This window comes from Anguilla anguilla, chromosome 3 (assembly GCF_013347855.1).
Source record: "Anguilla anguilla isolate fAngAng1 chromosome 3, fAngAng1.pri, whole genome shotgun sequence".
Lineage (NCBI taxonomy): Eukaryota > Metazoa > Chordata > Actinopteri > Anguilliformes > Anguillidae > Anguilla > Anguilla anguilla.
The window spans coordinates 55,997,932-56,020,843 of NC_049203.1; the positions used below are offsets into that span (position 1 = coordinate 55,997,932).

A 22,912-nucleotide genomic window follows, 5' to 3' on the forward strand; every position below is an offset into this window, starting at 1 on the left:
TCCTTCTCTTGCTCAGCAGTTTGAGTCTGAGAATGTGATCTCTGGGGGTCATCCACTCCTAAACATCTTCATTCAAGAAAAATAAATCAACACTTTAAAGGAATGTGGCAAGGGAAGGGGGTTGGGAGAGTGGGGGGGGGGGGGGGGGGGGGTTGAATCTTTTCTACTATTCCCTTCCCCCGCACAAATAGGGAAAGATAGCAGGGAGATTTTCAAATAATAACAAGCAGAAACACTCTAACTATCTACATTCCTTTTTAGCTTTTTTAAGTTTCGCTATAGATGCTGAGTAACATCAGAATACTTAAGAAAGGTATTGAGTTGATATTGTTCCAGTGTAACCATTTAAGTCTGGCTTATGGCTTAAGCTAGTCACACAGAAGCTTCTGTACTCAAGCTCTGGGTTATTTAACAACAAAGCACACTTGTCTATCTAACCCCCGGCTATACCATGGTTGTGGCTGTGCATAAACATTCTCACCAATATGTGAGATAAAAGAAACATTTACCCCTTTGTGGGACAAAACCTCAAAATACACACATTCTTAACTTTAGAGCCATGAAAAATAGAAACTGTTTCATGGCTTAAATATGAAAATAAATATATTAAATATAAAAGCACTAGGCCTATGTGGAAACATGGCAACTTTTCTAGAATGCAGAAACAATGTGTGCTTTCCCAGAACTTTTCATAAAGTTCAGCATTCAGTCATTAAAATGTCTACACTGAAACCACCGAGATCCTTGTATTGTTCTACCACCCATTCAAACTTAGCGGGTGCTAACAAGCTGTTGACATAAAGCCGCGCCTGGCTTTGATTTTATCTTCTGTTTGGAATCAACAATCTTTCCCAAGGCACTATAGTTCCCTATTACATAGATGAGTCTTTCCAGTATCTAATGCAGAGATTTAAAACCGTCAGTTACATCCCATCACATGTTAAGGCAAAGAAAATATTAAAACCACTGACAGAGGAGGAAATTGATTGATGTGGCTGATGGGAGACCGTTCACTGTGGTATGTGCATTACCTGCTGTAAATAAGCCACAGCTAGAGACAATAGCTCAAAGTTCACTGTGGGATGCCATGGGAGAAGCTCTGGGCATTAAATTATCAAGATGAAAAAACAGAAGCAGCCATGCTACTTATGTGAAATCTGTTAAATTATCGTGAACACGTCTTTGCTGTCCCCATATTTCAGATAAGGACAGCGATAACAACCTAGCTCTGTTGCTATTTAGTATAGCAACTGGCTGTAATTCTGAAGGTGTAGTTTTATGTTTTTTATATCTTAGGGTTTACTTCAAAAATCAAATTCAGAACTCGGTTGATGTAAACAATGATATATACGGACAGAAACAAGAACGTTTCTGGTTTGCTAAGTATGCGTAATTGAACTGCGGATGGTAATCCAATTTAATTACAGTGCACTGCATTTTCTCTGAAAGGGTTTCTGCCAGGATTACAAAGCCACTGCAAGAAATGACTTCTGACTAATAGACCCATTGCATGCGATTTAGCCTCGAGAATTAAAATTAATCACATTACACGCGAGGTAGTTTGCATCCAGCACTAATACAGTATTGGTCGTTGGTATCAAATTATAACAAAAAAAAAAAAAAGTGACTACGTCACGGAATGTAACCCCAGCTTGGTAATACACCAGCCAGAAGAAAACATCTAGTCAGTGCAGTAATTCGAATGACTTGCAATCGACTGCTCGAAAGGTGCTGAGGTGGTTGGGCCAATATCGGTACTTAATTATCATACACAATAAAATTTGCAGCCAGTTTGCTACGAGCTAGTAGTGATGCTATTTACCGAACATTAGCTTGTAAGAAGTCACGTTAACGTTACCCCATCAAAGCAAACTACATTACAGACGACGGATGAAATCACAATTACATCTATATTACTGTTGCAAAGTTAAAAAACCAATTGCATAAATATCCACACAGTATGTCCACGTGTGGACTGTTCAGCCAAACCTGTCATCAACTACCACTGTTAACTTTAAAAATAACGGATTTTTGTATCCGCTGCAAGCCAGCCAGCTTAACGTAAACGTAAATCACATCGCCCCTCACCAGAACAAGTTTGAGCATAAAACAGCCAAGTTAACAAGTTATGAATAAATCCAACCGGTTTATCAAACTAAGGAAAAACGGCGCAAAATTAACGCCAAGCATCCAGTCATACATTTTGACACTGTATACTCCTATGCAATTTGGCAGCTAGATAATACAATAACATTGATTTTTAGTAAAAAATTACCAAAATGTAGCTACTTTTGTTATGATGAGCGGTTCGCCGTGCTCGAGTCCTCCTTTCAACGTGAATCCCCAGGGAGCACCTCCTTGTAGTTGGACCTGGATGTGGTGGAAAGACACGAGTTGCTCCACGGTTTCCATTCTCTGCTCCATGACACTTGCGTCCTTAATAGTATAGCAACTATCCAGAAGTTGTTGCAAAGTTTCGTATCTCCATCACCACTATTCCGTTAAGTTGCAGCCACCAAGCAACGAAGGGTAGAACGGAGGCAGGACGAGAGGAGAAAGCGAGGGGGATTCCAATTACACCGAGGAAGATTTCCTCCCGAAAAATCAGTAGTTTGATTGACAACGGGAATGGCCCATTCGAAGTTGGGGTTAAAGTTTGAACGACCAATGAGGAGTGCAGGAGGGGAAAGAACTATATGGAGCATCAACCGCTGTATTGTTTTCCTCCGAAAATGCCAACGGCAGCTTCAGTCAGTGGGTCGTGGGAGCGATGAGGCGATCGTATTTGCAAATTTAGAAAACGGACATCATAGGTTCGTTTAGTAGCGTGGTACTGTGCTGCCATTCCGCTTTCTTGGAGAAGTTTTCCATTCAAAGAAAGATACTAGTTAAGTTATTTCTTTAAAATAATTAGGTAGCATACATTCGTGTGTTGTGGTATTTGTTAGCGAGCACGTCACCAGATTTATTTTTCATTTAAAATGGGCTCAGTTCGACATGCAGTTGTCTGTAGTTTTCATTTCGGTAACCTTAGTCTACTTTGCAAACGATTTGGAAAGTAAAATGTGCTACAATATCTATGTAATTTAGCTATACACGTTTATCCAAACGAATTACAATGTAGGAGAATATTCACAATATGAGAATAATGCCGACTATCTTGCTAACAACATTCCCAGACCATCGAGGAGTTCACATCATCACAGTAAAGCAGTGGTTCCCAACCTTGGTCCTGAGGGACCCCTGCTGGTTTTCGTTCCAACCACAGTTGCAATCCCAGAATTTTTACAAGTTGTTAATTTTTCTTAATGAGGCACTTTTTATGTTTATTTATCCTGTTTAGTCACATTATGTCAGAAATAGCGTTTGTATGAAGAACAAAAACCCCATATTCGCACTGTGCCATAATGCAGACAATTAGATAAAAGGGTAGGGCCTATTGCAATTTTCTAACTGGTCAAATTAAAAAGAGGTGAAAAAATAGGCTCACAATTAGGTAACTGAACGGATGTGTTTAAGTGTTTTCCGTTAACTTATTTGCACAATAGATGTTTGGTTTGTTGTCATTTGCTTTGTCTTAGAATTCTTCATTATCTACCAAATGGTTAGTTTTAGTGGACATGTGTCCACTTTCACCAATTAGGAGCCTATTGATTCAACTCAATCTTTAATTTGATTAGTTGAATAATTTTGTTACCTCTTTTTATGTAATTGTTTGCAGTATAGCACAATGTGAACATGGGACTTTAATTCTTCATGCATGCATAGATATTTCAGACATAGCAATGAATAATCTCTCTAAAAATGAACAGCACCTAATTAAGAAAAATGAATGGCTTTTTAAAATTCTGGGATTGCAATTGGAACAAAAAACCAGCACACCCAAGACTGTGTTTGGGAACTGATTTTAAGCACCAATGCAGGGGTATCCAATCTAAACTCAACTCAGCACTAGATTCTACTTACCAATGTCTTGATTGAAGACTATGATTAGATAATTAGTTAAAATCAGGTGCCATAATTCTAGGCTGCACCCACACCAGCCCTTTTTGGACCCTGTATTAATGCAAAATAACTAACCTATGCTATCAAGAGCCTAAATACAGATCATGAATATTTATAGAACATAACAAGCCCTAAGAAGAAATACCTAAGCCATAAAAAAAATGTTTTCCCCTCAATAAGTGAAAATCAGATTTGATACAGTTGCTTCAAGAACAGCTGTCCCGGATGCAAAGAGCTTAGAGATTGCCAAATTCCAAGTCACGAAGCCACATGCAGAGCTATTTTCCCTTCTAGTGAAGCAACGCATATGTGCTGGGAAAGCCTTGTGCTTGTAATCATTGTTTCCTTGCTCTGCTCATCATTAGACACTATACCGCAAGTCCTCGGAACACATGTCAAAGTACTCTCATTGAAGCCCTAAAGTATTTAACCGTGGTCACATTGCGTGCGTTCAAACGTTAATATCGAATACAGCTGAATAGAAAACATTTATTCCTTGCGCGCTGCCTGGAATACACAGATTTCTTGTTTGCACATGCGATAATAATGTCACTGTATTCCGTCACCTCAGGCAGTATTTCTAAATCTTGTCCTTTTTTCCTCCAAGTTCTTATTCATCAATTTCACAAAGCATTTTGGATTTTACAGTTTAGTTACCCACAGTAGTAATGGTATAAAAGGGATGGTTCATTTTCTGGGTTACACACACATAATATAAATGAAGGATATTTTAGATATTTACATAAGGTTCTGGTATTTGTATTCTATTATATTTCCAGATGGTTGCTGGATTTACAGTAGCTGGTAAACAAAGGCATTATGGCTTTGTGGTCTACACCCCTATACCTGCTATCGTGAAGCCTCTGAGTAGCTAAAATGTCCTTATTCGCACTTACAAACTGGGCCAGTCAAAAATATACACCGAAACCTAAAGCAGACAATAATAAAAATAAGTTTTCAGGAAAAAAGTATAATAAATCAGGATCATTTTGCTATAAATACCTTTCTCCTTCTGTATGTATAATACACTTCTTTATAAATTTGTTGCTTTTGGGAGCTATTGGTGTGTTTCTGCATGTTCATTTGCTGGAGCTTTCCCTGATCTTTTCCAGCCATTGTCTGTGGATAATAACTATTGTGGCTCCCTGATACTATAGCAATTACACCTCCTTAGCCCCACCCACAACCCTCAATAGTAACAATTTACTTGTTTGTGTCTCTGAGAAAAGACCCCCAAAAACATCTTGAGATTATTACAGATGGGTGCAGGAGATACTGGTAAACCTGGGGGGTATTTGGCCAAAAAAAGTTACAGTAAAATCGATCCTCTCTTTAATATTGCATTGTGAACAAAGTTTATTTGTAGAGCTGTTCTAATTTGATCCAGTTTTCGTGCCGATCTACATTTACTTTTTCTCCTGTGTTATGTAGTGCCATATTAACCTTTGAAGTCACTCTGAATAGGAATGTCCTTAAAATTATTAAATAATAAACTAACATTACACACCATACTCTTTGCATATATCAATACATTTATATGCCAACTGGGAGCTAGCATTTGACAGCTGAATCCAAGTATGTTTTCCCAATTATAGACTGCGATTACAGGTGTACCATACCAATCCTCTAAGATTGGACAGAGGGATTTGGCAGGTACAATACATTATTTAGATAACAGGTCACGCCACCGCCATCTGCAGATCTCCAAAGGCTTCCGGATTGTGCCAACAAGGACTTGATGGTGTTTCTGGCTAAGCCCAGCTGTGCAATGGAGAGCATGCCACTACAGGACTGTCTGTAGTGGGGAATTAGAGATGGAGTGATTTTTGTCATTCCCAAGCAGCCACTTCAACCATCATCAGAAACAAGTAGGGGGCCTACACATGGGGCCCATTGTTTAAGATGTTGTGCTTGCACTGACAAGGTGAGCTCTAGAATAACATCAGCAGTAGGATGAAAGCAAGAACATTGCATCCTTGCTCTGCAAGGGGAAAAATGACACTAGACCTTCCACAAATTTAATTTTTGAGCAAAAAAGGGCAACAGCAGTAGAGGCTTCTCGTTCATGATAATCTCAATGACAATACAGCGTTAGTATTAACGTCATGTTTTTTTTTTTTTGTTTTTTCTTTTTGTTTTTTCACTGATATTTTCAAATAATTTATTATTTGTTTGATTAGCAGCTCTCCGTGTTGTCCAACGCAAACAATGATCTCGAGAAAGAAAACCTTCAAGACCAGTCCTACGCAAAGGATCGAATGATGCTAACAGTGAATACGCAGACTTGGAGTTGAGTTATTATTATTACAATTTGCGGGGGAAACCCATGGCTACATTGCTGGTCTATACCCGGACCCTGATCATAGCTGAGATGCGCTTTTGCTTGAGGAACCCCTGAGATGTCTTCAAGCGTCACCTGCTGATGCGCGTAAGAAGGTTAATTGGGGTCACAGAGGAACGTGCCAGTATACGCTATTAACCAAAATGCTCCACTTCCTATATCACGGTCTCCAAAATTCGGACAGTGGTAGCCTTCCTGGTTGCTATCATTCGCACCAGAGGTTGGACATGAAGGCTACCTACAGTCACAGCCTATGCAAATTTTTAATATTTTCCTACCTCTTTTCGATGTCTTCCACTTTAACGCCGCCAAAGAATGACGGAGAAATGGCGTCCTCTTCGTCGTTTCACAGCGATGTTTCAACGATACAATCTAGACAAAAAGACCATAGACGACAACAGAAGTTACACCATAGATCCCCAACGAAAGATCAGGTTGCTGACCAGAACTTGAAGTACATGCTGAATTTGTATAACAGAGCCGCCGATACCGACGGTCGGCCCAGAGAACCCAGAATATTGGGGTTCAATACAGTCAGACTGATTCGGTCCACTTCAACACGAAAGCGGTTCTCAGTGTCGTTACCCGGTAAGTAGCCTACTTCGCTTCGTTAACTTGCTGGCTAACTAATCCAATATTTTATTTAAATTTAAAGAATGCGGTTTTGAAAGTTCAGCTCCCTGTTTTTTCGTGGCTGCATACCTTCATTCAAGAAATCAGATCTGTAATAATTCTAAGGAAATTTATATTTTTGTGAATTTTAACATTTTGAAAAAGAAGGAAGTTTTTTTATCGCGTAGGCTGGCCTAACGTTGCCGCACACTGGCTGTCGACTGTGGAGTTGCACTATATGACCAAAAGTATCTGGACATTTGGTCTGGGGCTGTTTTTCTTTGTTTTGGCTAGGCCCATTGGTTCCAGTGATGGCAAATCTTAATGCAATGACCTTCTAGATCATTCTGTGCTTCCAACTTTGTGGCAACAGTTTGGGGAAGGCCCATGGCATTTCACCATGACAATGCCCCTTGGCACACAGTCAGGTCCATATAGAAATGGTTTTGTCAAGATCTATTGTAGAAGAACTTGACTGGCCTGCACAGAGCCTGGACCTCAACCCCATCCCTTTGTGATCAGTTTGAATGCCAACTGTTATCCAGGCCTAATCGCCCAATTAGGGCCCAGCCTCACACATGATCTTCTGGCTGAATGGAAGCAAATCCCTGCAGCAACACTCCAACATCTAATATAAAGATTTCCCAGAAGAGTAGAGGCTGTTATAGCAGCACAGGGTGGACCATCCCCCTATTAATGCCTGTAATTTTGGATGCAATGTTGGATGTCAGCGGTCCACATACTTTTGGCGCTGTAGTGTAGCTTCCTACTTAAATATGGCTGCTCTATGCCTGTAACTTCTCACATACTCTTGACAATTTAGCAAGTCAACTGTGTATTAGTGCATTACGTTATTTTCACATTTATGAATATAATTTATATAGGTGCTTTTTTATGGTTATGCACACTTTATTGTTTCAGGGAGTACAATTATGTTGCAAAGTTGTACTGAATTCTCCTTTAGGCAGGTGTTAGCTTAAAGTAAGAAAGGTAGATTACCAATGAAAATTAACTGGAGTATGCCCATAAGTGAACATGACATGTCTTATTTTCTCTCCTGTTTGTATGAATGTCTGTCCAGATCAGCAGTACAGCTACATGGTGCAGTATGAGTTGAAAGCTCTTCCCCTGGAGAAGCTAGTGAGGGCAGCTTTTGTCCATCTGCGCAGCACTGTGCTTTCTCGCGTGCCTTTGAGCTGTGGAGTCAATATCTCTTCCCTGGGGCCAGCCAATCGGAGAATCTCCTCTGGAGGCCATGTGACCCTCAGACCTCATGACCAGTGGACTGAGATGGACATCACACCCCTCATCTCCTCACAGAGTGAGGGACGTCTGTCCCTGGCTGTCCAGTACCAGTGCGTGGAGGACAGGCTGGTGAAGATCACTATGTTGAGGAGGAGAGGTGGGAGGAGGACCCAAGCGAAGTTTGTCTCTCCCCAAACGCAGCTGAGGGCTCCTGCACTGCTCCTCTTCCTGGAGGAGGAGGCAGGGGACCCTAGGGACTGGGCTGGCCCACTGGAAGCACGAGCCCCTTCTGTGCCACGCCCTCGCAGGTCCAAAGAACCGGGTAGCATTGGTGCAGACATCCCCAACTACGTACGCCAAAACAGTGTGGCTAAGAACCAGTGCAAGCTTCACTCCTACAGAGTGACCTTCCAGGACTTGGGTTGGGATCACTGGATCATCGCCCCACATAAGTACAACCCTCGCTACTGCAGAGGAGACTGCCCACGTATCCTCCACTATGGGTACAATTCTCCAAACCATGCCATCGTGCAGAACTTCATCAATGAGATGGGTGTGGGGGAGGTGCCCCCGCCCGCTTGTGTACCTTACAAGTACAAGCCAATCAGCGTCCTCATGTTGGAGAAGAATGGCAGCATTGTATACAAAGAGTATGAGGACATGATCGCAGAGTCTTGCACTTGCCGATAGGCTCAAGGACAACGGGGCTCCGCCCTGCACACACAGAACATGCGCCCACATTGGCCCTTCAGTGTCTTAAGGTAATGTGGTTCTGCCCCCTCATCCCCCCTCTTTGCTCATCACAGGGGGAACGATTTGGAAATGTATGATGTTGACTCTCAGGGCTGTTAAAATCCTGGGCCATACATGTTTGTTTTAATCTCACTGATGTAGCTTACAGTCTATTTCCTGTCCTTCAGTTGGGCTGAGTTGACGGTTTCACGGCAGTGGTTTGTGGGTAATTCAGGAATCGGGGGCACCCCCTTCAAAGAGCATTTCTGTTTGCATGTCCACATCACCTCCGGGAGTCCAGGGATGAGGCACTGGATTGGAGATACTTTTGGCTCGGTACCTCTGCACAGTATTGGCACTTCTAGAGGCTTTCTACAGTTACATTTGCCCTCAAATATTTTTATATGTGAAAAGGCTTCTTTTTTTTCTTTTTTCTTGTCCCCCCCCCTTTTTTTTTCCTTTTTTAAAAATGAACCCATGAGATTAGGGAGCCTTTGGACAGGGTCTGTTTGCCTCTGTCCAGATGTATACATTTTTGCACATTGTCTGGCTAGGTGAAGTGACCCTCTTTAGGCATGCAAAAATGTGGATGTGCGCAGTCACCATCCTGTCCGTTTCTGCTGAATGTGAAGGGGCGTGTGCAATGTGTTGATGAAAGGACCTTTTGATATGAGTGTTTGGTAGTGAGGGAGATAGAATATTCTTATTCAAAATGTATATTTTATGATGAATAATGATAAATAAAATAAAATGCATGTTTTCTAAAATTCATTGATCTGCTATGTTGTTGCACCAAATACGTTTGCATATGTATGTTTGTATGTATGTATGTGTTGATAAGCTTGATTTCATCTTGGAATCTGCTTTTGCGGAACACTCATTTTGGATTGGGTGAAATGGTAGTGTGGCAAACATGGGCTATTATAATGAGCTGAACTGACAGCACTGCCATCAAGTCTTGGTCTCAAATATTGTGAGCCCAGAACTATATCCATGCCTTTTCTTTCCTCCATTAGATAAGTGACTTGAACCTTTAACAGTAAGTATATTTTACATGGATTATTAACAAATGGGCAGTGTTTTTTTTTTTTTTTTTTTTTGTGTGTGAAATAAAGACTTGTTAGCTTTCTGAAGGGAGTTCAGAAAGCTATTCCAGTTCATTTTCTGTACACGACATGGTCAACAGAGGGCACTCTAACCCTGCACTTCAAGCCATGATTTCGCAAGTGTGGATAAAACTACAGATATTGGTAGTTATAGATAGTAGATTAGTCAATGAAAAAGTTTAATTCTGACAGGAATCCGGTTTGTTTTGTCGCTTTCCATATTAAGTGTACATTCAAGGTAAGCACTCTGGTGAAACTGGCAGTGGAATAAGCAGAAAGAGGCACTGAACAAACTGAAGTGGTATAGACAGGTGTGATATCACTGGAAGGTCGGCACAAAGTGGAAAGGATTTATGGGCATTATTAGTCACAGGTTGATTTCTCATAACTGCTGTGAATAGAATTGTATGTGTGGACAGCTTCCTTTTGTTTGCAGTGTAAATGCTGATGACCATTAACCTTCATGGGCAAATGCTATGGTTATGAAGTGTTGGCAGTAGGGCTCCAAGTGCTATTCAGTTTTTTGTGCTGATTTTTTAAATTCTTTATTTAAAAAAAAGAAAATAGAGAATTTGGAGTATATTTACTATAATTTATACTATAACTTAGTATAGCTCAGTATCCTATCATTTAGATTTCAGGACTGTTTTTACATTTAATATCTTAAAGGAGACAACTTAAGAATCATTTGTTCTGTAGAGAAAATAGCATTATTATTAAGCAAATATACTTTCCTTGAAGAAATATCTGCTCTAAACAAGGTTTATATTTACACTATTGTTAACATATCTCCATACCTGTAGATCAGAGCAACTGTTCAAAGAAATAAATAGCACGATTATTTTCCCTGGCCATTTACAGTAAATCTGCAAATCTCTTTTGGACCTGAAGAGCGGCGGATTATGATATTGGACATAACTCAGCACTTAATTGAGGAATTAAAGCGGCTGATTACAAATGTATCACATTTCCTGGGGCTTCAAGTATGAATGTTATTGTAGAATCCATCTTAATATTTGCGTATGTGGGAATGAGGAAAGAATGTGCGCGCCAAAAGATATTCAGACTTCTGTCGTGCGGATTGCATTTATAAGTCATGTGGATGAAACGTCATCTTTATAAATCCCAAATTGACCTGAAATCCTGCACACATGCACAAGCTTCATCTCCCACCCCACAAAAAGCCATACGTGGTTATGTGCATGTCCCTGATTAATACGCTAATCAAAATAAAAATGCTGAGATGTAGGCCTATGCCCCTGTCTTGGTAAAACATGGCTACAGCGGACAAACTGAAGACACATGGTTTCACAGTGTGAAATTGAGGTCTTATGGAATGAGGTGGAAATGCAAGAAATGCTTTTTTTGGCTCCAATTCCACAGGGCTACCAAATAAAATATGTTGGGGAGCAAAAGGTCACTGCAGCCCTTACTGCAACCAGTTCTGAGCTCCACACAATTGCTGAGGTGAAGAATAAGTGGTTGGACATAAAGGTGAATTTGAAACACCGCATCACTGCCCATAATCAGAGCGTCAAGGCCGCCAGTGGAGGTAAAGGGGCTTAAGAGCTTACCCCACATAGTATGCCTCTTACATCTGTAAGCTACATCATTGACCAGTGGCGTGATGTCATCAGCACCTGGGAACACTGTAACTGACTGCCCTACTAAAGAACGTTCAGGTTAAAAAAAAAAGTTTGCTGGTTACCACTCCACATTGCTATCTAAATCATATAGAGCAAAATTAACTATTCATACATTTGTTATTCAAGAACATACTGTAGACAGTTAAGAGCAAGTCGCCTTTATTTGTTCTGTTAGACGATGACATGGGTGCCACCAGAGGTCCAGTCGATGTCTACAGAGTGAGCGCAGATGACATCCACTGTTCCTCCACTTCCCTCACGCGCACTAAGACCCACACGGCCCAGCAGCTCAGGGCGTGTCTTTGAAGATGTGCTGTGCTGCAAAAAAGACACAGTAACTGCAATTAATGCTGTGTGTGAGTTAATACCATGTTGACTGATACAAGTATGACTTTAGTGGCAAATAGAATTTATCAAAAAATTGTTGTATCTTACCAGTCAATCCACGGACGGCACATTATGGCAGAACGGAGCCTTACTGCTGCAGCATTCTCTTGTATGGAATGGGGGGTCAAGGTCGCTAACATGCCTGAGATTAGGCGACAGAGAGACTCGGTGTCTCGGCTGCATTCTGTAGCACAGGACATGCCCTTATGATTGAGTAAACCTTGGCTGGGTCCTTAAGTAGTCCTTAAGTGTTAAGTGTTCAGGCATCACCACTGACCTTTGAATAGCCCACCACTGATTTTGCATGACTATGCAGCTCATACCATTTCTCCTGCTCAGGGTTGTCATGAAAATAGAAAAATATTTTTAGTGTATTTAATTTCACTTACCAAGTAGCCAGCCACACTGCTCCAGCTTGTAATCTCTCCCCTATACTGTGCATTAAAATGACTGAGTTTTGGGTTGACCTATGGGATGACCCATCAAGCAACAGCTTCGGTCAAAGACATTCTCACTCCACAAATACTTTAAAAATTGATTGAGTGAAAAGGCTAGCGGTTAACAAAAGTATATCCATCTACAGACAGTGCCATTATTCAAATGTGAGTGCAGTCAATGGCACACATTATGTTAGGGAGGCTGCAAATTGCTGTAAATTGTACTTTGATGCTGACCTGTTTTCCTGCAGTGAAGAGGAACCTACTGTAACATAGGGTCAACCTAATTATGGCATTACAAACAGCTGGCATGATGCAGCTTACAGATGACTGTGTTATCCCAGTGCGGTCCACCAATTCCCGATGAAAAGACCCAGTCGCAATAAAATCCAGTGTAGTTAAAACCTGTACCGACTCTGGTCTTGCTCTGTTGCCTGTTGTTTGTCCCTCTAAAGTCGGGCCCAATTCAGCTCCAAGAGTACATCTCTTGGCAATCTAAATCTGCTCATGAGCCAGTAATCATGACGGGCCAATAAATCTGACTGGTTCCTAAAAACTCTCTCTCTGCAAATTCTGACATTGGCAATGTCCTCAAGAAGGACTAAAGCTGCCATTGCACACAAATGTGGACTGTCATTAGACACATATTATTTATCGCTATGGGGTGGCAGTGTAGTATAATGGGTAAGGTGCCATAGGTTCTATTCCTGGGTAGGACACCATTGTTGTACCCTTGAGCAAGGTACTTAACCTGCATTGGTTCAGTGTATATCCTATGTAAAATGCTATGTAAAAGTTGTGTAATTTGCTCTGAATAAGAGAATCTGCTAAATGCCTGTAATGTAATGTATGGCTAGTGACTAAACTGAAAACACCTATTACTTACGACTAATTGAAGCACCTGTAATATAAGTATTTTTTTTATATTACAGAGCTCAGACACTCAAATTTAGAAATGAGTGGTAGGAATTCCAAACAAAATAAAGATGGGAAACTACTGAACATGACACACAACTGACCCATAAATAATTGCTACTTCACTGACTGAAGAAGTTTACAGTAGCTGCTAGTTTATGATTAGTTTTAAAAATGCAATATCAATTCAGTGAGACCTTGACACCAGAGCATTTATTGACAAGGGGGACTTGACTGGGCGCAGTCCCAAAAGTAATACATTTGGCTCTGAGATACTTTAATTATTTGATGGGACAAAATTGGCATTCCTCAGTATTGCATGGGATGTGTCCTCTGCCAATGGTGCTCCGTTCTGCCAAAACTCTCCAGGAGTAGAGCTGCAGGTCACCTGATTTACAGTTTGATGTCCTGTGGTAACAGATTTACGATGTAGTGTCCAGTTTTTTTTTTAATCATGTCAAAATCCAACTGTCTTCTTGTGATGCAGTGTTGACACATCTAGTTTAGTACTTCATTTTTTGAGGCCTCACGAGCAACAGTGCTCTGTGAATTATCCCATGAGTTTGATAACCAACACGCATTTGTACATATGTTCCTGTAACCAGCCAGCTAATTCTGTGGAGTGCATTCATTTCTCCATCCCTACCTGTTCCAGCCCAGCTCTCAGCTGTCTGGGATTAAAGCCCATTTTATCCCAGGGAGAAACATTTTATCCAGAATCCTTTAACAGGCAGCATTACTGTTCATCGTGGGATCAGTGTTGCTTGGCTGACCGGACTGGCCTGGATTTATTTATTACTGCTCCTATCCATGACTGAGATGCAGCATTCTGTTGAATGAAGGGAAATCTGTTGAATAATCTACGTTGGTGTTAAATAACCCAATTATCTCTCGTCTTTCCATATTTTCTTTCTCCAAAAAGTGTGATTAGTGTTGTATTTCTGGTGGCCGACAGCCCCACAGTGGACCTGGAAGGCCTAGCCCAGTCTAAGTAAAAATGTAGCTACTGAGGTGAACAGCTTGCCTGAAATCAATGTGGAGGATCATGGGAAGAAAGCCTTGTGAGTTTACAAGTGGAGTCATTGTACATGTTTATTGGCTGGCTTTAAACAGCAATCCATTAAGGCCACTAGAACATTAAAAAAACCACCTACCCCATTTTACCTCCCTAGTCGGAATGTCCAATTGCAGCTCTAGGTCCACCCCATTGATAATTTGTCTTCTGCGAATTGAGACTGGAACAATCTAGTGTACACACTGTCTGAAGGGCATGCAGTCAGACACCGCTTCTTTTCACTTTGTAATCCATCAGGTGAGCTGCCACACGTACAGCACAGCTGACCCACATTAACTGTGATTGAGCAATGAAGAATGGGATACCTGCTGATACCTCCCAAAGCAACTGTATGGGATACCAAAACTGTACCTACGACCAGTTATATATGACCCTGTGGAACTTCCAGCTGCATTCAGAACTGGTATGATCCAAACCTGACCCCTACAGCATTCCTCTGCACTTGGACTAAGTGTCAAAATGCCACTTTCACTCGGGATGCCTCCAACCTTTGAGCGACTCTCATCATGTTTGAAAGGACTGAAGCCTGTGCCTTCAGCACAATGACCCTTTGAGATGACTGCATTGATTCTTCTGACAGTCTTCTTGCTTTATGGGTCTGTGGAGAGGTATGAACACTTTCCCTCTCTTGGCACAAGGCTAGTTATAGTTCAGGACAATGCACTTTGTCTTTCCTCTCATCAGTCCTTGAATCACGTCCATGATTTGACGAAAGTCTGCCAGGACTCATAAACAAGCATACAAAAAAAGAAAATGCTGGCAAAGGTCATCACTGGCCCCATGCCACTGCCTGAGACCTTGACTGTGATAAATCCCTCTAGAGGAAGATGTTGAAACATTTTTTTTTAGGTTCTGAACGGGCTAATATGTAAGTCCTAGTATTGATTCTTCACTAGTTTTTCCACAATGTTCAGCATGTCTAAAGAATATTTACAAGTGAATGTACACATACAGATAAACGCAAAAGTGTTGGGACAGTGACAAAATTTTTTGTTGTTTTGGCTCTCTACGCAAGCACATTGGATTGAAATGAAACAATGAGCATTTGGTGAGGTTAAAGACAGCTTTAATTGGAGGGTATTTACATCCATATTGGGTAATCCATGCAGGAATTATAGCCATTTTTATACACAGCCCCCCCATTTTAGGGGAGCAAATGTAATGGGACAGAAATTGGCTGCTCTGCTGCTGTTCTTTAGCCAGCTGTGTGTCTTTGCATCATTATTTCATGCTCAAGAAAGCTAGCAAAAGGTCAAGAGTTGATTCTAGGCGTGGAATTTTCATTTGGTGTCGTTGCTGTTGTCTCTCCACATGAGGACCAAATAAGTGTCAATGCTAGTAAAGCAGGACATCTATGAAGCTGAAAAATCAGAATAAATTCATTAGAGACATAACCAAAACAATAGGTCTCTCAAAATTAACAGTTTGGTACATCGTTAGGTAGTAAGAACACACAGCCTGGTAGACCATGGAAGACTACTGTGGATGACAAAAGAATGCTTTCAATTATGAAGGCAAACCCGTTTTCAACTGTAAAACAGATCAAGAACACTCTCCAGGATGTAGGCATAGATGTGTCAAAGACTACCATGAAGAGAAGACTACACCAGCATAGCCTCACAAGGTTCACCGCAAGACACAGAGGATTTGCAACCAAGTACTGAATATGACAACTTTATTTCTGATTATGTTAATTTGTCCAATTAATTTTACTTCCCCAAAATGGGGGGCTGTGTATAAAAATAGCTGTAATTCTTAGACAGATCTCCCAATGTGGATGTAAATACCATACAATTTAAGCTGGCAGTTCGCACTTTTAACCTAATATTCATTGTTTTATTTCAAATTCATTGTGCTGGAGTATAGTACCAAAAATAAAAAATAGATAAAAAATATTATGTCACAGTCCTGAGAATTTTGTGTATCTGTAACTACTGAAAGTGAAACACATGTGAAAAAAGGAACACATTTGCACTGTTGGACCACTGGGTATTTTTGGTCTGACCTTTGTAACACTTCAGCAATCTCCATAAATTGTGACCAAAAGGCTATCTCCACAGCTATCTTTTGGGTGGGCAAATTTGATTGGAAGTGTCTGTTACTGGAAATTGCACTGTGCTCAGTGAAAAGATTTGTAGGATTTTGTCTCTATTCTGCTTCTTTAATTTAGAAATTTGTGTAAATGAATACATTTAAATAGTTTTGAAAATACTTAAATCATGCAGAAAATTCTTTCTCAAAGCTTTTATTTGATTGGTGTTGTTGAAACAGTTCCTGCTGCAAATGACAGGAATACACTGTGTGTTGGGTGAAAAAAGGATTTGTTTTAGACAAGCTTAAAACATTTTGCTGAAATGAACAGTAAGGGCTGCGGGGCAGTGTCACATAGTTTGCATGTGTTTGGACATTTATCATTCAAAAATATCTTTTGCAAAAAATGAAACCAGAATCTGGTGGAATATTTTGGCTTTCAGTGTTGGTGCTTTACACCAAATTTGCATTCCTGTAGTGTAAGTCCTCTTGGATCAAAGTATCTGCTAAGTAAATACTAATATACTAAATAGTAAAACTTCCAATATGAATGATAAGTAAAGTACATTGCGTTCTGGAAACTCAATATTTTGGATCAACCTGGACTTACATTTTGGATCCAGATAGGTTTTCAGCTTCATTCTTATTCCCTGTAGCCACAGTTTTTAAAATCGAGGTTCATGATTCCTGCAATTTTTACAGTTCCCATTCAGTCCAAATCATGCCTCCTCCCTCAATGAAATGCTAAGGGAATTTTCATAAATGTAATGATTGAATTTCATTAAGAAATGTAGTGGCAGCCATTTCAGGCTGGTCCACAGTGGTCAAACAGTCTTGAAACAGTGATTGGTGCATGTTAACAGGATACTGTTTATACACTCTTATTAACAGTGCATAGTATTGACGGCCTTTTTATTCTGGACTATTATTCAGAGACTGGACTGGAGATGGTGGGATGGCAATGATGTACTCGTTCCATCTTATCAGCGTTCGGTGCCAGAAAGCTCAGAGCTCTTGGCTCACACCAGAGCCTATGGGACAGTTTATCTGTGCGGCGTTCAAATATTTACTAAACACGTGACATCACCAGGGCACAGGAAAGCTGACTTGGGAGTTGAAGGGGAGCAGATAGCCTGCCTGCGTCTGCGGATTTGGACAGGAATATAAAAGGAGGAACGCAGTGCCACCGCTTCTCCAGTCTCTCCAGAAACTCACCCCAAGCCTCGTTCATCTCACTCCATCCATCTTCCCTCAAGATGCACAAACAGGCCTGCAGTAGGGCAACAGCTGCCTGCGGTTTGGTGTTGCTGGTCCTCATCCACCAGGTAAAACTTCACATTTTATAAGTTTTTTTGCAGCATTATGGAAATAAGTGCAGTGTAATACTTGTTAAGGCTCTGTCAACTCACCACAACAAAAAAGTTACATGTAGCAGTAAAACAAAATGAATGCAGATATTTATCCATTTTCCCTGGAAATAATTTTTCAATATCGTATATAGTACAACAATGAACACATATGGGCCTTTCAGTCAAAGATATACATTTTTGTAATTGAATAGTAATATTGGAAAAATCTCATACACATGTAATATATATTTACAACTATGTGTGAACATGATACAGCCAAATGATCAACACAAATATTCAGAAAATGTATTTGACCATGCATACAGAAGAATCTTTGGGGAGTAAGGTGGTAGTTCTTGCAAAATGTTTTTGATATACAACATTTGTATATTTCTTTTTAGTTTTCTTTTTTTTTAGTGTAGTGCACGTTTATCAATGTTAATAATACCATAATAATGTTATTATTATTGCCTAAAAAACAAATTGGCATAAGAATAAATAAATAATTCTGCAGTTATTTTAATTACTAGAAATTAGAATACCCTAATTGCTCATGAGGTAAATACATTTCTGTGGCATAACTTAGTTGAAATCCTATCTCTGGATTTCTATCTGAATTATTACATTTCTATGTTTTTTGAGAGCTATAAGTTCTGGACAGACAAGAAATTATTCTGTTTTACTATTCTCTTGGGCTTGAAAGAATCTAGCCTATATTGCATTCCATATACTCTAGCGACTAGTGTACTGTTCAGTTATGTGACATACATTTGGCAAATGTGGTTTTCTGGTTTATGTTGATTGTGTATGTGCGCATTTGTTTGATACAGGTGTGCAGTCATCCCGTTCCAGACAGCGTGCCAACCCATCTTCAGAGCGGAGGGCTGCTAAGAAGGATAGCTCGCATGACACCCCTGTGGAGGATCATGGGAAGCAAGCCCCATGGGGCCTACTGCAAGAACAACTACGAGTGTTCTACAGGAATATGCAGGTAAGGGAGAACTGATGGGTTGTTAATTGGGTTAATCGGGCATTTATGTATATACGCGTCATGTCAGCATGCGTGTGCATGTATGTAATATTTGCTTTTTTTCTCCTAGTGGTGGACATTGTTCATTTAGCCAGCCCATCAAGTCTTAAAAGCAGAAAAGGACCACACTCATTTCTCTCCAGGACCAACTGCAATTACTATACAACAATAAACTGTTAGAAAACAGCTGATATAGATAGTAAATCAGTAAAAAAAAATGCTTTTCATCTTGCTTTAAAATGTTTTTAAAGAAACTTGTTGACACTAACATATAGTCTGGTATAAGTAACTAGATATATGCAAATGGATAGCTGTGTGACTAAAGTGGAAGGCAACTGAAATGACTCAGGGGAACGACTTAAAAAGAAGATGTAGTTTGCTGTTTTGAATTTGAATTCTAAAAACCATAAAACATTGACTTAAATTCTTCTGCTCATTACATTCCTCGGTGCAAGTTTGTCCATTCTTTTGCATTGATGTTATTGTGTATACATCCATGTACGTATGGGCCTAACTTTCAAGGTGCTATGAGTGCATAACTTATGAATTATCAAAAATGTTCCTATGATGATATTCCTGGTAGACAATCAAGAGATCAAGAGTACACAATTGAAGAAGAACAAATGAAAACCAATGTAATTGATGGATATGGAAATAAAAGGCAAAAGTTTCAGAAGTTGTTGGAACGCATCATGTAAACCATTGACATCTATGCATGAATTGTAATATACAGTATATGTATTTAATACCAAATACTCAGGTGCATGAAGTATAGCTTCAAATGAATCATTTACTTTTCTTCGGGTATATTTGCATATCTGCATAAATGCTAAAATGTTGTTTTGTTCTTTTTGTTATCAAATAAAGCACTATTTCTTTATTTTTAATATAGTTTTTCACAGAATTTTATGCAATCATGATTTTTTCTGGGTACTTGCAAATGTTTGAGCCCTAGACCATTATGGCAACAGTTAATGGGTGATCCAATAAGTGCCTTATATATTTATCCATTTCCAGCTGTTAGAAAGTTCAGATTGCATAGTGCTGGAGGTTTAATACATATTGGTTGATTTACCATGGTGTTACAAATGCACGTGCTCAAATGGTCTTTGTTACAATCGTGTTTAGCTAGATATTTGAAGACTGTACTGTAAATCATTACTGTCATTGTACTGTGACTTGTCCCATGCACAATGTGTGCTCTTTTTTGTACCAAAAAACTTAAGTCTGACATTTTCTCCAAATAAATGTTTTGAATGCAATTTCTGTGTTTATTCCAGTATCTTTATTTTGACACACAAAGCATTTAATCCATGACTCAAATTCATTAGTCCTTAACTTTGAAAAGTGTACAAATACATTGTTCTTGATATAAAAAATCACCTAAGAAAATAAGTTTGCTTGAGAGGCAGCTTTCTGAAACACATTGTGATGCAAGAAATGTTACAGCTGGAATGCTGAATTTCAATTGAGGATCCAATACATATAGAAAGGGTTACAGTACCACAATTTAGGCAATAATGTGGAAAATTGACCTTTGTAACATCACTTTTTCAACACCAAGAGAAACAGGTGACCCTTTGTCCGACACAGATCAGCCCAGTGACTCATGTACCGCTGTATGTTTGAATAGACGGGACTATCTAGGACACTGCCTGAGATTTGTTAATGTTCATGTGTCATGATCCTTTAAATACATTGCAGACATCAAAATGCATTCAAAGCCCCAAGGATCTGGCCTAGTTCATTGGGTCCTTGTGCTTCCCATCACAGGCTAAAATAAGTTTCCCCTAAAACCCAGATGTAGCCATGGAAGTGTACAAAATATACACTGTTTACCATCTAGATTATAAGAAACATTTTGCGCACCCACTGTGCAGGTAAACTTTTCTCATGGTTTGTGCTCTATTCTTCTTATATATGCCTTAGGGATAAACAGAAACAAACCTTTCAGAACCAGAACATATCAATACATTAATTTTTTCAGTGAATGAGCAAGTTATTGTAAGCCAGTCTCTGTTCTTACCCAATGGTCTAAATAACAACCACAAAAGTTTGAAAATTTATACCAAGCAAAAGAAAATAGTAAAAGTGTTCTTTGGAAAACAGGATGTGCAAGATTTGCAAAGGCTTAAATAACTAAAGTGCATGCAACATATATATAGTGTCTTCAGAAAGTATTCACCCTCCTTTTAGCAGCCTGTCCAGTTACACGTTAAGATTTTAATTGATTGAAAATTAAATCCCCCTTCACCAACACAGTAAATTAAAAAATGCTTTTTCATTCAGTAGCTAGGTTGGGCTTTGACAGCAGCTACAGCTCTGAGTCTTCTCAGGTATGATCATATAGTATCAACTTTCCACATTTTGATCTTTTGATTTTTGCCCATTCTTCTATGTAAATTTGCTCCAACTCTACCAGGTTAGATGGAGAACACTGGTAAACAGCAATTTTCAGGTCATACCACAGACGTAAAGCCATTTCAGTATGGGCTTTGACTGGGCCATTCCAGAATACCAATTTATTTGTTTGGAAGCCTTAATTGTTTTTGCAGTGCGCAAGTTTTTGAAAGTTGTTTTGTGTTTTCCACAATGGCCTTCTAATCTTGTCTGGTCCTTCACCACCAGAGACAGTACCTGATATACCCCCTCTTGAAGCTAACACTGGGAAACTTCTGAATTAAAGGGGATACATTGCTGAGGGATATTTTGAATGCCCTGCTTTTTCTCTTTACTGTTTTGAATGCACCTGGTGAACCCTGTCCTTTAAGATCAAAGTTGTTTGATGAAACACGTTGCTGTGAGTGTTGCAAAGTTTAATTCTGGGAACAAAACCGTTCAAGGGCATATCAGGTTTTCCTACGCTTGATATGCTTTCCTAGGGTCAGCTCTAAAAAGAACAACAAAACAAATGAAGAAATCATACCAGTTTTCATGCAAGGTTTTTCCTTTTGTCTCCAGGACTGCATTTGCTCTTAGGTAGCAAGCTGTTATTGTTGCATATCTTAGGAGGAAGTGGTTTTGTAATTTTTGGCCTTCTCCTTGGAATTCAAAATGACCTTCATTTTTATTTCTGTTTATATTTGCCAGTAAGTAATAACAAGACGACCTTACTATTTGAAGGGTATAGAACTGATAAAGATAAATTTACTGTTGCTATTTTCCACAGTCATGTCTGTTGTGTTGCATTTCTTTCTGCCACAAATTCTTTAGCAGGATAGATACTGATAAATATTGTATTGTCACCCACATGTACAGACAATGAAGTTCCCACTATCCCTTTTAAGCATTGGCATAAAGGAGTTTTTCTTAAAATCCTAAAATTTCTGGCAAAAATTCATCCACACCCAACAATCGTTGCAAAGAGCACATGAGCAATTACAGTTAAATGGATCCAATCTGCTGTGATTTCACAAAATAATCCATAGAAACATATATTTTTTTACTTTTAAAAGGAAAACAGCCATGTTTGCATGATGCATTTATAAATCCCTTTCAGCCCAATCTGACAATCTGAGATGACCCAGAACTGACAGTTACTGAGTACTCATTTCAGAGCAGACAGTACTGGCACATCCTTTTTTGTGAATCCATTTTTTTGTGTGTGGAGAGATTTAAATCAGCACTTCAGAACAGCAGGGTGCTGTGAACCAGTGTTTTGTTCGGATCCTCTCAATCCGAAGTAAGTAAATTAGTTAAGGTCAAACTTCATGCATATTTCCCAATTCGCAAGCTGCAGCTGTAATAGGCAATACAATAGTTGTAAAATTAAAATGTACAGTGCTTTCCTGATTTAACCATAACACAAGCCTGTTCACAAGCTCTTTTTGAAACCATTAAAAAATAAACTATTCAATGAAACTTTTTTGAGGTGGTAGATATGTGCTGTTTTACCCACATTGAATAGTTCAAACTGCAGACAGTTCCTATTTGAATTTATGACCATATGAAATTAATGCAAAGGCTGTTGGTTCAAGTTACATAAGGGTTTTGTCACTTTA

At 39.5% G+C, this 22,912-nt stretch overlaps 3 protein-coding genes and 1 long non-coding RNA gene across 4 annotated transcripts in view; 2 read left to right on the forward strand and 2 right to left on the reverse strand.

Moving 5' to 3' along the window:
• LOC118224258 (protein Shroom4-like) overlaps positions 1-2,737 on the reverse strand; it is a 40,983-nt gene extending 38,246 nt beyond the window's left edge. The window contains exon 1 of the mRNA XM_035411584.1: positions 2,290-2,737. Coding sequence (XP_035267475.1) covers positions 2,290-2,424 — 135 coding nt within the window. The 5' untranslated portion in view covers positions 2,425-2,737. The remainder of the gene's footprint in view (positions 1-2,289) is intronic.
• Positions 2,738-6,443: 3,706 nt separating this feature from the next.
• bmp15 (bone morphogenetic protein 15) lies at positions 6,444-9,706 on the forward strand. Its single transcript, XM_035408533.1, has 2 exons — positions 6,444-6,934; positions 8,040-9,706. Exons 1-2 carry the CDS (start codon positions 6,490-6,492, stop codon positions 8,891-8,893), a joined length of 1,299 nt encoding a protein of 432 aa, XP_035264424.1. The 5' UTR covers positions 6,444-6,489; the 3' UTR covers positions 8,894-9,706.
• A 2,152-nt stretch (positions 9,707-11,858) lies between these two features.
• On the reverse strand, positions 11,859-12,889 carry LOC118222485. The gene is made up of 4 exons (XR_004764290.1): positions 12,749-12,889; positions 12,352-12,405; positions 12,123-12,258; positions 11,859-12,005 (listed from the first exon to the last, which is right to left on the reverse strand). It is a non-coding gene; the product is annotated as an uncharacterized LOC118222485 (long non-coding RNA).
• Positions 12,890-17,659: 4,770 nt separating this feature from the next.
• leap2 (liver-expressed antimicrobial peptide 2) lies at positions 17,660-20,173 on the forward strand. Its single transcript, XM_035407940.1, has 3 exons — positions 17,660-17,857; positions 18,712-18,872; positions 18,982-20,173. The coding sequence occupies exons 1-3, from the start codon at positions 17,789-17,791 to the stop codon at positions 19,019-19,021; spliced, it is 270 nt and encodes an 89-aa protein (XP_035263831.1). The 5' UTR covers positions 17,660-17,788; the 3' UTR covers positions 19,022-20,173.
• The last annotated feature ends 2,739 nt before the right edge of the window (positions 20,174-22,912 follow it).